Source organism: Pagrus major, chromosome 14, assembly GCF_040436345.1.
Source record: "Pagrus major chromosome 14, Pma_NU_1.0".
Classification (NCBI taxonomy): Eukaryota; Metazoa; Chordata; class Actinopteri; order Spariformes; family Sparidae; genus Pagrus; species Pagrus major.
Genome location: NC_133228.1, coordinates 23,811,801 through 23,827,090, shown reverse-complemented (window position 1 = coordinate 23,827,090; position 15,290 = coordinate 23,811,801). Strand labels below are relative to the sequence as shown.

The window sequence follows — 15,290 nt, the reverse complement described above, 5'->3', positions numbered from 1 at the left end:
ACGTAATATCAACATATATCATGTTTAGGTTGCTCAGTTCTACACTTACAGTGGCAAAAGTTGGATGTTTGAACCATTTTATTCCCTGTGAGGTGATGTTGTTGTTGGGAATCACTGATCTTCACCTTTTAAACTTGAGTTACCTGCTGACGCTGATGATGGAGATCCTAAATGAAGAAGCCCACACAGGATGCAGCCGACTCTGATCAGATTATGTGGGCATCATCTTTCCACTGGACTGTTTGTAGTCGCTGTCAGATAAGGTTCAAGTTGCGGGTTGTTATAAATGAGAATCTGATTGCTATTTATTGGCTTATCTGGACCGCCGTCTGATACATAAACTAATAAATGAGGCTGACATTTGAAACAGTAAAGTGTTTTTTATCTCTGTTTCCCCTTTGATGGTTTTTACAGGCCTTTTTCTCAGCAGACGTTTTGTTATGTTAAAGCAAAAAGTACAGACGTGATTAATAAACATAGTGGATTAAATACTTCTTAATGGAACAGAGACATCATTAATTACTGTTACTAATTAAACCTGTAGTCCTGCCTGTGTTAATTTGCAGAAATGGAAAAAATAATGAGACGCTTTATTTGCATTACAGTGTGAGGAAACATAGGCTGCGACTCCTCCTGCAATGTAGTTCTGCAGAAGCAAACAGATATTTAGCAGGTAAAATGTACTAAAAGCATCAGAAGTAAAGTGATTTATAATTAAAATGCTTTGTGTCTCCAGTTTATGGGAGAGTTTGTGCCTGATGTTCTTTATCTTGTTTTTTTTTTCGCCGTCCGTAAATCATTTATCAGACGTTCACCAGCCTATAAAACACCAGCAGGTTTATTCTGAACTCTGTCTTCAGTTTGTGAAGCAAACACGTGGAGTTAATCGACAACACGTACAGGACGATGTCAGAAGACTTCACCTCACTGTGCACTTGTGTTTTTTTTAAAGCATCATTCTTTTGAAATGTTTTAACTCTGCATATTTTAATGTATCTCAACATCATTAAGTTTTTTTAAAAAAAAAGTTATTTGTTTTTGTTATCAATAATTGTAATACAAGGTCAAGACATTGTCATACGGTTTGAACAGCTTGCACAAATTGGCCAATCATATCTTTATTACACAGATACAAACAAATCAAATCTTGGGGGAGTGACTCGACTTGGGACTTGGACCAAATGACTTGAGTCTCGTGTTTGTCAATTATCTGGTTTTATGTCGTTTTATTAGAGTGCGAGTGATAATAATTTGAAAATCTATAAAGAAAATTCAAAAAGATTCCTTAAAGGTAAAGTATGAAAGAAGCAGATTACCAGAGTAACTGCTAACTGTAGCTGCTGTTAGCTTGTTAGCTTAGTTAGCCATGCAGCTAGTGGTCAAACTGGAAGCTTGGAGTCAGCCAGAGCTAGCTGGCTGGTTAGCTGCTAATTCCAGTAGATATCTGCAACGCAATACATAGACGTCCTTAATAAAATACCAAAACTCCTTTTTCTTCACATTCTGTTGATCATTTTTGTTAATTTTGTTTTAATCTAAAATTCTTATATAATGCAGCTTTAACCTCCAACCCAAAAGAAAAGAAAAGATGCAGAAAAGAAAGAAAGAAAGAAAGAAAGAAAGAAAGAAAGAAAGAAAGAAAGAAAGAAAGAAAGAAGGATATACAGTTGAGCTTATATAATTAATGTTTATATTTGAAGAAATAATGACTTTTACACAGTAATGTGTCTAAAGAGTTTTCTAAAGTCATGAAAAAAATAAAAAAATAGAAAAGTCAAGCATATGTTGTCACGTTTCATGTCATGTTTTCTGAAATGTTGTCAGACTTTCTGATTAGAAACTGTTTGAACATACACAATCTTTACCTGCAAACAGCCAATTAAAAGTTTGAATCTGCAAAGTAATTTCAGATAAATGTACTCGAGTGTAAAGTTCAGATATTTGTCTCTGGAGACGTAAATATTCTCTAAAATACGTGGACACACTGAAGTAAAGCTGTCCTTCTCCCTCTCTGCAGTCAAAGAGTTATGAAACACAAAACAATAGAGAAGTCGAGAATATTAAAAAACATTCTTAAACATAATCTCGTTAGGACAAAGATGATAGTCTGATTTTATTGGAGACTTGTAAAATTGATGAGCACGGCTCTCTGGAGCCAACATCAGTCTTTTTTGTTTACATTTTTCATTATTTCTGTATCCGGGGCTACAGCGTTTGTGTGTGTGTGCCATGTTAAGCTGCGTGCTATTTAAAACGGCTTTACAACCCCGACAAGAAAAACACGTTAATGGAAACACTTTTAATATGTGCTGGAATGTTTTTACACGAAATTAGAGAATCTTAACGGGAGGCACGAGAAGTATCCGGTGACGACGTCTTATCACTTGGACCTCAGTAGTGGAGCACAGAGGAGGTTCAGTGTCCGGCCGCTGCCCCTCTGGTTCTGATTATCCTCCTGCCAGTCACGTTTTACAACAACCTCGTCATGTAAACTCACAGTGACACGCACACGCACACCACCGCCGCCCCACAACGCCATCATCGGGATGTTTCCCAGATGTGAGTCTTGCCCAACATCAGCTCCCTGCTGCAGCTATAAAACAATCGCCTTGTTATCTGCACAGTCTTTAATTCATCTTGGCATTTTAATTTCCTCAATATATAACTTTTACAGCCGCTCGTATATCTCAGATTATGTAACTGTGCAGGTTTTACATCACATAGACTTGTAATTATGACTGATGTGCACAGAATTGCTTTTCTTTCAGCTGTCGAGGATAAGAGCAGGGTCGATGCCTCTTTCTGGCAGAGATAGAAAACACCTCAGTGTTGTGTGAGTTTAAGTCTTCAGATACAGGTTGAGACTTTACAGTGTACAGTTTACGGTTTACAGTGTAAGAGTTAAAGTAGACTGACAACATCTCTTAAAGGGACAGTTCACCCAAAAATGTTTATTCAGTCAATGTTTTCTGGGATATTGTTGTTGCATTTCCTAAAACGTTGTTGTGTTTTCTGAAATGTTGTTGTGTTTTCTGAAATGTGGTTGTGTTTTCTGAAATGTTGTTGTGTTTTCTGAAATGTTGTTGCGTTTCCTAAAATATTGTTGTGTTGTCTGAAATGTGTTTTATAAAATGTTGCGTTTTCTAAAATATTGTCTTGTTGTGTTTTCTGAAATGTTTTCTCCAAGTTTGTTGTGTTTTATTTAAGTGTTGTGTTTTCTGAAATGTTGTTGTGTTTTCTAAAATGCTGTTGTGTTTTCTGAAGTGTTGTTGTGTTTTGACCCTCATGGCCACCATAATTAATAAAGCAATTATTTACCATTTATAAAGGGTCTCTTATTCGATCTTTTACTTTTTTTTTTTATCATATTGGTTTTCTTTACTAAACAAAGGCAATAATCAACATAATACACAAATAACTGTAAAGCTTCCTCTTGTAGTGAAGAAAATAGAAAAATGGAAGTACATGCATACCTCAGACTCTTAACCAAGTGAAGTACTTTCCAAAACAGCTTCCTCTCCTCCTCCAGAACAGTTCAGAGGCTGTAATTAGATTTTATCTGAGCGGTTGTAGATTCACCGACATACATTGAACATTAAGTCACTTTGGTTGTTTTGTCGGCGTTCTTATGAGCCCTAATGTGTCTGTTTGTCCCTGAGGTCTGCGATAGGGAAACCACTTCCTGAATGCTCGAACATATGGCACATAAACAGTGGAAACGCTCGACTGGCACATACGTGACATTTGGAGAACATTTGTGCCTTCAAAATAAAAATCCCCTCCCCGCTGGGTCGAGGGAGCCGAGGACGCTTTGTGTTTTCTGCTCCATCTGTTTGTTTTTCTGTCTGTCATCTGAAAAAGACTTGTAAACAGATTTAAGTGTCATTTGGTGGAAAGATGGAGAACACGAGCCAAGAGACAAGCGATTAGGTCCTGGTTCAGATCCAGGAGCCGATTCAAAGGAATTCTTCACATATGAAATGTACACGATAGTTCTGTTTTCTGTGACTTTCATGGATCCAGATGAGGATTAAAACTGGAAAATAAAACACTTACAACTATGTAATGTGGTAATAATGAAGGGAGGAAAGTTTAGTGACATTAAGAAGAATTTCATTTAAATAAAGCTGCTTCTTTTAAGGAGAGTCAGTGCAGAATAACTGAAGGTCGAACGTGTTATTTGCATTTTTCTTTTATATCTGATAACTATATTAGTTGAACATAAGGCAACAGTTTATAATGAGGGTACAAATGATAAGAAGAAGAGAACAATTACAACCTGTGTCCAGCATCGATGAGGTTACCCAGCTAAAAACAACTTAAAGGTTTTGTTGAGTTGGCGATAAACTAATGAACCCAAGTGCAGCGATAACTTCTATCAGCAGCAGATTTGGCAGGTGAGGAGGGAAAGACACGAGGTGAAAACACCGGAGACAGTGATACTGAACAACGAAAATGTTTTGACGTGGCTGCGTTGACTGAAGCAGCGATGATGAACTGGCCCGGTGGAGACGTCTGAGGAGAGTATTTAAAGAGATCTTGATTACAGTGATGAGGTGCAGCTGCTGACTCCTCCCTGACTCCAGCACACCTGCAGACAATCATTCACAACAAAGAGAGACTTCTGCTCCGAGGTAGCCGGCAGGTATACGAAGAGATAATGTTCTCGGAGCAGATCTAACAGGCTGAAAAAAATCTAATTTGTTTGCAAAGAGGGCAGCGTGAAGCTTTAAAGGACGTTTAAAAAGGTACAGAGAAGTAAACACTGCCACAGGAGTCAGAAGAAACTGTCAGTGATCGCTTGATTAATGATGCCACGGGTGTTTGTGTCGCCCAAAGTCTTCAAATCTGAATCAATGTTACATTAAAGGCACAATGCCAACTCTTCCAGATTTGTGCATGTTTTCTGAAAGCTCACAAACGCAGACGACACCGAGCAGTGAAGCTGATGCACTAAATCATTTTGGGCTGCTTCCACTTTAAAATCTAAGTTCAGTTGTTGCCTTAAATATTTGAGTTAACTCAATTTAGGTTGAATAGTTCATTTAAAATCTTCTTTAAAGTTTTCTTTTTTGTGAAACACAATTTTAACAATGTTCGTCTACAGGCGCGTACTTTGAGTTTTGGTGGGGTGCGATTAAAAAGAGGCAACTGTCTGTATAGAAGTCGTACAGTTCAAGAATATAGGTCAGAGAAAAGTTACATAGCACCCAGAAAACCTTTCTTGGTCAGAGTTAGGAAAAGATCATATTTTGGTTTTTAAATACCTCGTCTTGTCAGAAAGACGTCTGCAAAGTGATATGATACGTGTTGTAGAAATGCTGATATGATACGTATGAAAAGTACAAATTTAATGTATCCGTGTTTTCTGTACGACGTCAACACTTACTCTGGTAAATCGTCCGGGGAGGTCGTGCGGTACGAGACGGACTGGATGTAAATGGAGGAAAAAGCAGTCGGAGTGATTATATAGAAAAAGATAGAGGCCACTTAAATCCTGGGCACAGGATGGGACTCCACCCGAGGTCGTTAATGATGAAAGCTGCTCCATTTTAAAGGCCACATTCATCTGCACTTCCTGTCTTTAACAATACACTTCCTCCTCCAGAGTTCCTGCATTAAGCCCTTTGATAAAAAACGTCCCCGTGGACAAAGTGATTGATTCTCAGTTCCTTCAGACGAGACGGGAGGACATGTTGGGTAAAGAAGGAAACTATGGTAACAGTACAGAGTTTTGATTACTTCAGAGGTTTGCAGGTTTTTAACCAATCATTACAAATTGTATGTAAATTGGTTTCTGACACACAAGTCCATACATTGATTTATTACCTCCGGGTTCAATTGATCACGTTCTAGAGCCGAATCACACCAGAAAGTAGGTCGAGCTCATTTATTTAATATTCCTGTGTCGTAGGTGTTGAAGGGAACTCGGTGAGGGTGTTTGTAGGTCACGCAGTGAGAAGGACACGGTCGGCTGGTCGGGGATTTCACTCTCAGGCAGAGTTATCTAAACCCAGAAAATCACTGAGCAGGAACAGCCGAGAGCAGAGAGCGTTATGAAACTGTATTTTTTTTAATGTAGGCATATCCATGTGACTCGGGCACTCTTCATATATATATTATATAATTTACTTGAATCAGATAATCTGTCAAACTGTGATTTTGGTTTTTGACAGCTGCTGCATATCTGTCTGTCCTGGGAGACGGATCCCTCCTCTGTCTTCCTGACGTGTCCTCCATCTTTCTTTCTTTCTTTCTTTCTTTCTTTCGCTCACTGTACAGATTGTAAAGCCCACTGAGGCAGTGTGATTGTGATTTTGGGCTATATAAGTAAAATTGATTTGATTTTAACCTCTGAATTCAGACTTTTTTCTCAGAATTCAGACTTTAACATCAAAATTTGGGTTAAATCTAAATGACGAGTCAGTTTATAGAGTTCATCTTCAGGATCAATCTCGCTCCACTCCTTTGTTTGATCTCTGATTGTGAAAGTTATTTTGTCCACGTCTAAATCTGTTCTATTGCTGATATCCATGAGTTTTAGTGATTCTGGTTCTTTTCATGTCATTTCCACCTACTTCATGTTAAAGAAACGAGTGTTCGCCAGCTTAATCATTCCCACTAGATTGATACCCAACATATTTCAGTGTCAGAGGCTCTAAAATTTAAATTCCTCGTGCGAAAATTTTCATTCATACGTTAAAAAAAGCCAAACACACATAAAAATGTCCAGTTCACATGTTTTTTTCGGTGAACTTTTCCTTTAACTGATTGTTACTGAGCTGTTTTTTTGGGTGAATCTGTAGTTTAACCTGAAGTTCATCAAGTTCTCTGTGGCCTAGTTTAACCCTCCAACTCCAGGACCACATCACAGACGTGGGACCTCGGGGGAAATCTGAGCTGACTCAGGTAACTCAGGAGTTGACGTGAAACAGCTGAGGGGACATAAATACTTTTACCTTGACACACCATGAACACATTAGTATAATAAAGACCAGAGAGCGCTGCTGTCCTTGACTCCAAAACTTTAACTTTAACCAACCAACAGGATTTCACATCAGAGACGTCTGTGTATCAAATGTCCAGGTTCAAAATGGAAAAACAGGATTAAACAGCCAAACTGTGAGGCTGTAAACACACTCACACTATAAATACATAAAAGTTTTTGAATTCTCATTACATTTTCTATTTTGTTTAAGTGTTTGACATGTAGAACCAATAGACCAGAAACCAGAAACTCATTGTTTTCCGTGAGCATCGTTATTTACTGAACCAAATTTAATGTTAATCCATTAAATACTGAGACATTTTACTTAAATTCACGATTCTCAACATTTCTGTGGTGCGAGAGGGAAAAACAGATCATCTCCAAGTTAGTGAGATTCATCCTCTGGGCACCATGAACATCTGTGTGAGATTACGTCTAAATCCATTTAATAACTGTTGAGAGAAACTAAATGTTCTGTCCATACAGTCACATCGCTAACAGGCTAGAAACTAAAAAACATGAGAGATTTTTCCTTTTTCCATGAACTGTTCAGCACCAGTCCACGTGTTCAACCTGTGCTGAACGCCGTCTTTGTTTATTTCTCCACTCGCATAAAAATGTTCTCTGTTACATCACCTGGAAAAACCTGCCGTTACGCAACACGAACAAACAAACAGTGTGGAGCAGAGAAAACAACCGCACGACACGTGAGGAGACGAGTGATAACATTTATCTTTCTTTACAACGTGTGCAATATATATATTCAGAATACATAACACTGATAAAACATCTGTTCAACAACAACAACAACAACAACAACAACAACAACATCTGGGAATGAGTCTGTAAAGAAGTAAACAAGCCCCAATGTATGTACGTATATTCACAAGATTAACGTTATTTATATTAAACAAAGTGCAGTTTTAATTACAGTTAACATACATCAAACATTACATTTCTTGAGGATGATAATTAACACTTGATTAAGCTCATATTAGCTTTAATATGACTCTGGTGTGACTGTGAATTCAAAAGAGCTGAAACAATTAGCCGACTAATGAACTCGCTGACGGACAGGAAATTAATTCTGATGAGAGTTTAATTGTTAAAGTTAAATTTGACCCCAAACTCTCTGGTTCCAGCTCCTCAAGTGTAAATATTTGCTGGTTTTTGGTTTAACTGGGCTCATTTTTCTCTGTTTTCTGACATTTTTCAGACCAAACGATCATCGATAATCGAGAGAATAACTGGCAGATTGGTAACTGAACATGAAAATGGTCGTTAGTACCTTTCAAAAAGTGTCGTGACTGTGCTGTGATATATTTATGTGCATGTGACGGTCCAGTGAGGAGGATTTAGAGGCATCTAGCAGTGAGGTTGCAGCTTGGAACCAACTAAACACCCCTCGTCCCGTTGATCAGAAGACAATTAATTGCAAAAATGTCAAATATTTGTTGGTTCCAGCTTCCTAAATGTGAAGATTTGCTGCTTTTCTCTGTCATCATGACAGTAAATGAAGAGTTTCTGGACTGTTGTTTGGACAAAAGAAGGAAAATGAAGACATCCCTTTGCATTCTGGGAAACTGAGCTGATGAGCTGTTTTTCAAATCTTTTGACATTTTACAGACTTAATGATTAATTGATTAATTGTCAAAGTAATCAGCAGTATGTCTCACCCTCTCTTGTGGTGGACGCTGTAATGTCATCTTCTTATCGTCCTTTACTGATTTTATGCCTTTATTAATTTCTATTTTTGCATTTTTTTTCACTCTCTCTTTATTTTTTTCATGATATGACTTTTGTTGTGAATTGGCGCTGTACAAATAAAGGTTGATTGATTGTGATTTTATTTGTTTTATAGCTTTTATTCCTTTTACTTGTAGTTAGTCATATTGTCTTTTTGTGTTTTTACATTTTCTGTTCTGCCTCCTCGTGTTTGGCTCGACTGTTGAGTGTTTATTCAGTAATATCGTCCTCCTGAGATTCTTGAGATTATTTGTTTTTCAAAGCACTTTGTAAACTCTGTTTTTAAAGCTGCTGTATAAATATTGTTTATTATTATTATTATGACGACTCGACTTGGAGGTTAAACACTCTGGACTTGTTTGTGTTCATTTGATGTTTCAAGGTTTTTTGTTTTTTTTTGTTTTTTTATGAGTTTGGCTGTCAGTATTTCACATTAAAGTGACGAGGAGGGATTTTTTTTTAATTGAAGGAATTAAGAAATAAATAAGCTTTAATAAAATTATTTGTTTGATTACATTCTCTTCACTGATTACCAGTTATAATACAAATATAATTCATCTTCATACTTTATGAACTAATAACATAAATTGGCCTAAATACACCTCGTACTTTTTCTTTATACAGATCAAAAACTGCAGGTGAGACTGCAGAATCTTTCTGAGGTGAAAGGACTCGACTCGACTCAACTCGACTCGACTCGAGTTGAGTGGAGTTGCCCAAGAAAAGATGACTCGGGACTCTTATTTTCCTTTTCTGCCAACAGATCCCCATAAACCCGACACACTGGACCTTTAAAGAAATACATCTGGAGAGTTCGACTCATGACTTCAAATATCAAACATGTTTAGAAGAATCTTTACAAGATCTGAAGACGTCAGATCTGTTTGAGTTTATCTGCTGAACGTCGACCCACACTTGTTCCCATCAGTCGTCAGATTCAACAACAGCTAAACAATCATAATGTTTGTCCGCCGACTGTAATGTAGCACCAGAGTTCACATGTATCTCGACATATTAAATCCAGTAGTTTCCTCATGCGTCACAGAAAGAATGTCAGTGTATCAAGAGAAGCTCATATTCAGACATTAAAGCAGTTGAATTACAGCGAGGAGCAGTAAAGGCCGTCATGCTAACAGCTGAAGATTAAGTGAGTGGATTTGTTTTGACTGTCGAACCTCCAAAAATTCTCAGAGCTGGCAGACTGAAAACAGCCGTGTGAGTCTGAACAAACTAACAGTAAAAGTTGCCATGGAGTAAACGTTTCCACTCCGGACCGGACCAAAGAAAACAGAGTGAAGGTGTGACCGCACCCTCACATGAGATCATACCTCCTCCGCTGCCACAGAGCAGCAGATTAGGACCGGCTCATGTTCAGATAGTGTTCTGGTGGTCAGGACAGACACTGCGGTAGGCTTTTAGGATTTGGGTTGAGGTCTCTGAAGGGCTCCGAGAGGCGCGGCCCCTGCAGGCGGGACTGCAGCGTGGTCCGGCGGATGCTGCTGTCCGAGTCGTGGTGGACGAACTTGTTCCTCAGCGAGCGGCAGCACGGCAGGCTGCCGGCGAAGTCGGACAGGAGGTGTCCGCTGAAGATCATGTAGATCCAGGGGTTGCAGCAGCTGTTGAGGCTGGCCAGCAGGGCGGAGAGCGTCACGGTGGCGTTCTCAGAGTCTGGAGGGGAAACACAGATTTATGAGCCACGCTCTGAAACGTCAACAACTAATCTGAGGTGTTTACTTTTTGTCTCGAGGGAGTCGGACTGCAGCTCTGACTCACTGAGCTGCCTGTTAAGTGTTTATCCTCGCCTCCAGCCCCAGTTTGAGCCTCTGCTTCCCTTCCTGCACACAGTTTAAGACTTCAACTAACAGTTTTTCCATCGCGGATTAATTTGACAACTGTTTTCTCAATCGACTGTTTGTTGAACGTCCTCTGTGAGAAATCAGGGAGCCACACAGTCGCCAGAATAAACGTTGGCAATGTACTTTTCTGCAAACCACGGATATGTTGAAACTTTACATTTCTTTAGGTTAAATCTTCAATTTCATGTTGTCACAACTCTGTACCTCTGCTCTGGTTATGTTTAGGCACAAAAACCACTTGGTTAGGGTCAGAAAAACATCATCTTTTGGCTTAAAATACCTGTTTTGGTCGCTGCAAAAATATCCAGGTTTTGTCTCCCTTAAAATATCCAGTAGTTTCACGCTTGCAAATGTTGAAACACAGTCTTGAGCAGTGGTCACTGCCTCAGTGAAATATTAACTGCCAATATTATATTATATATAAGAGATACTCTGCACACTGTAAAGTTCAAAAGTTGACTTTTCTTTAAAGATGTCAGGATAAAAGTAGACTATACAGACATCCAGAACGGACAAACCCAATACTGACTCTAGAGAGGGCCTCTTATGTCAGGAGAGGACGAGACGAGGAGTGTTCAGTCGCTTATAATCTGCATCCTCACCACTAGATGTCGCTAAATCCTGCACACTGGACATTTAACGCGACACAAACAGGAAAACAAAGACCAGAACAGGTATTTTGATCCAAATCATGATGTGTTCCTCACCAGGTGGTTTTTGTGTGCGTAAACCTAACCAGACCATAAACACGGCGTTGTGACGAGAGAGTTTTTAACTAGAAACGGTAGTAAAATGAATTTAAAAGAGCGCTGCAGTTTGTAGTAGTTATTGTTTAACTTGTTAAAATCACAAAGGTTTCAATCTTCTGTCTTTGAGCAGAGAGCAGCACACTTTTAGTAGATATGAACCGGATTCAACATTTTTGTCAGTTTGGCTGGAAAATTCTTCTTTTCATTTTATGATTTTGGATCATTTCTGTCAGGAGTTTGGATCAAACTGGTCACATTTTTATTCCACTGCTCACAGAACGGACTGATTTTGTGCCATGAGGACAGACATCAAACACGCTTGGTCTGAACTCTGTAATTTATTCCCTGTCCGGTTCAAAAAGCCTCTGAAAGCAGCAGTTGGACGGTCATTTGTCGATGAAACTCTCTCTGGAAGCGATGATGAAATTCTTCAGGTGGGCGAGCAGCTTCGCTCCGTCAGGCCTCCATCAAATGAGACTCACGCTGCACTGACCGTGACGTGTCTAAGTTTTAATACAACGCCAAATATCTGCCTCTCTAATTCATCATGTGCAGCAGTTTGACCAACTGAAGTATTTCCAGGGTTCAAAGTTAGAAACGTGAGTATTTTAATGCAGTTTATAGTTTGAAAAGGTGAAAATATTCTAAACTGTTCAAAAGATAAATCAAGAAACAGATTTTGGGCGTTCGGGGTGATGAGTGTAATGAGTCATTTATATGATACCCAACAACTTAAAGTTTTACTTTTTCATTAACGGTTTGAAATATGGAAATATTTTAGTTTAAAAATTTGCATATGGTCCATTTACGTCCTTTTGTTCCAGCAGCTTTACTCCCACGAGACTAAACTGTCTTCAAGAAGAAGAAGAGTCCTAATGAACGTTCCGCTTCATTAATATCTGCGACCTGAAGGTGGAAGTTTGAGTTGTTCTCCAACATTTTCAGACAGAAGAGGCAAAATAAATTGTAATTTTAGTCGTATGAAGTTTTTCTTTGTGATTGTATTATTATTTTTTGAACTACAATGTCTTGTTTTAAGACAATTTTCACTTGTTTAAGACGATTTTCACCTGTTTTTAGACCATTTTCACTTGTTTTTATACAATTCTTACTTGTTTTTAGACCATTTTCACTTGTTTTAGACCATTTTCACTTGTTTTTAGACCATTTTCACTTGTTTTTATACAATTCTTACTTGTTTTTAGACCATTTTCACTTGTTTTTAGATCATTTTCACTTGTTTTTAGATCATTTTCACTTGTTTTTAGAAATTTTTCACTTATTTTTAGACCATTTTCACTTGTTTTTATACAATTCTTCCTTGTTTTTAGACCATTTTCACATGTTTTTGGACTATTTTCACTTGTTTTCAGGCAAATCTCACTTGTTCCATCGACAGATTTCTTTTTTCTCACAGGCAAGAAATGCGACAACAAATACCGTTTTTTAAACTTAGTTTTGTGTCATTTTTTCCAGTACACCAGGAGTCTTTTCTGTTGTTTTTGCTCTTTTCTCATGACATACTGGAAAATGAATGGTCCTCTGGCCACTACAAACGGAAGAGGAAAATCACTCTTAAGTCAATCTGCTGACAGCTCAGACTCTTTTTTTTACATTATTGAAATATGTTTTATGTATTTTATCATGTTGCGTGTTTATTCATATATAAAGTTTAAAGACAAATGTAGATTGTGAGGAGAATGGCTTCATGTTTGAGTGTCCACATGCCAGAATAAAGACTTGAACTGCAGTCTTGTTTTATTCTAGGAGTGTAACCTGACTCTGATTAAATCTTCCTCTCAGCAGACAGAGGATTCGACTCACTGGTCCAGGAGAAGGTCTCGTCCCACACCAACCACATCTACACAGTGAAGAGAGGCTCCCAGCAATATATATACAGTTTTCACTTGTTTTTATGCTATTTTTGTAATTTTGAGACATTTTTCACATGTTTTTATACTATTTTCACATGTTTAGGGATTAAGTTCACACATTTCTAGACAGTTTTCACATTATTTTAGACTATTTTCACATGTTTTGGAGTATTTTTACACTTTTTAGACATTTTTCACATGTTTGCGGACGACTTTCACTTGCATGTATATTCAAACATATGGTTTAAAGACAAATGTATTGTATAAAATATGATTGTGAGGAGAATATTCTCATGTTTGAGTGTCCACATGTCAGAATAAAAACTTTGACTGCAGTCTTGTTTTATTCTAGGAGTGTAACTGGACTCTCAGCAGACAGAGGATTTGACTCACCGGTCCAGGAGAAGGTCTCGTCCCACACCGACCACATCTGCACGGTGAAGAAAGGCGCCCAGCACACCACGTAGGCCAGCACGATCACAAAGGTCATCTTCACCGTGCGTAATTTGGCGCGGGAGATGGTGCTGACGCTGCTCACCGAGTTCCTGCCCAGGATCCCGGACTTGTGCGACTCTGCCGCGGCGCCGGACCCGCTCTTCCTCCGGGTCTTATACTTCAGGTTCCTCCAGATCGTCCTGCAGATGAATCCGTAGCAGAACACGAGCATGGCCACCGGCACCAGGAAGATCCCGGCCGTGATCCAGGTGATGTAGGCGCGCAGCCCCCACGGCTCCACGAAGTGTCCCCAGCAGTCGTAGACGGCCGAGCCGGGGTGCACCTCGCTCAGGGAGAAGATGAAGTACTGCGGGGAGCTGAGCACCAGGCTGCACGCCCAGGTGGAGCCGATCATGATGTGTGCGCGCTGCGTCGGCTGCTGGAGCGTCTGCAGCGGGTGGCAGATGGCGATGTAGCGGTCCAGGGTCATCATCACCATCATGTAGGTGGAGGCGAACATGCCGAGCACCTGCAGGTGTTTGACGATCCGGCACAGGAAGTCCGGACCGTAGAAGCGGAAGGTGATCTCCCAGCAGAGCTGCGGCAGCACCTGGAAGAAGGCGACGACCAGGTCCGCCAGGCTCAGGTGCTTCATGAACAGGTGCATGCGGGACGGTTTCCTGCGGGTTTTGTACATGGCCAGCAGCACGCTCACGTTCCCAACGACCGCTGCGATGAACGCGAGGCTCAGGACGGTGATCTCGATCTTTGCCACCTCCTCGTTCCGCCCGAACGGGTCCGTGTCGTTCCTCTTCCCGCTCATGTTCCCCCCGGCAGCGGCCTCCAGCTGCGGGCTGAAGCTCAGCTCCTCGCTGCTGTTTCTGCCCGTCATGTTGTTGCAGCTCTCCCAGGAGAACAGCATGTTGGATGCGTCTGCTCCGGGCGCACGGAGGAGCTGCTGTCCGTGCGTTACCGTCACCACCGGAGACTGTGGCTGGTGCTCAGATTACTCCAACATGTGCGGGGTGATCACCGGGGTGCACGCGGATACATGAAGAGAGAAACAGTCAAAAATCTCAAACAAACAAAAAACAAACTCCACATTTGTTCTCCACGTGTGGCGCACAGAGACTCCTGGTGTGACTGTGAGTCCACCGCTGCAGATCAGCTGCTTTTAAAGGCTCCTGCCCCCCAGACCAGGGACCAGCCCCCTACACACACACACACACACACACACACACACACACACACACACACACACACACACACACACACACACACCTCAACTCTACACACACACTCTTGTTCTTCCCTCCCACCCATTTAACAACACACAGATAAAGTGGAGCCTGCAGGGAGAAATCTCTGCTGTTTGACTGTGAGGACAGAAAACTGTCTGAATAAACCGGTTTATTTGAATTATTAGAAGAAGAAAAAACAGGATTGTGGAGGATCATTTCATCTAGAATCAAGGTGGCCGGACTTAACATCAAATATATTGGTTTTTGTCACCACAAATACGGCCAGAAATTTGCCTGAGGTCTGGCTAAAAACGCTCAGTGCCATAAAGGTGGAGATGAATCAAAAATATCTGTTTTTTGAAGGCTGGAAATTGTCCTGAGTTCTCTTAAAAACACACAGC

The 15,290-nt window shown here is 40.1% G+C and overlaps 1 protein-coding gene across 1 annotated transcript; it reads right to left on the bottom strand.

Moving 5' to 3' along the window:
* Positions 1-7,696: 7,696 nt before the first annotated feature.
* On the bottom strand, positions 7,697-14,739 carry LOC141008728 (arg8-vasotocin receptor-like). Its single transcript, XM_073481197.1, has 2 exons — positions 13,607-14,739; positions 7,697-10,402 (listed from the first exon to the last, which is right to left on the bottom strand). The coding sequence occupies exons 1-2, from the start codon at positions 14,568-14,570 to the stop codon at positions 10,125-10,127; spliced, it is 1,242 nt and encodes a 413-aa protein (XP_073337298.1). The 5' UTR covers positions 14,571-14,739; the 3' UTR covers positions 7,697-10,124.
* Between the last annotated feature and the right edge of the window lie 551 nt (positions 14,740-15,290).

Excerpts from the sequence above, each read along its gene's own strand:
- LOC141008728 (XM_073481197.1), bottom strand. The coding sequence starts at position 14,570 with ATGCTGTTCTCCTGGGAGAGCTGCAACAACATGACGGGCAGAAACAGC. Across the intron at positions 10,403-13,606 it reads CGAGACCTTCTCCTGGACCG|ACTCTGAGAACGCCACCGTG; the intron begins GTGAGTCAAATC and ends TTTCCCCTCCAG.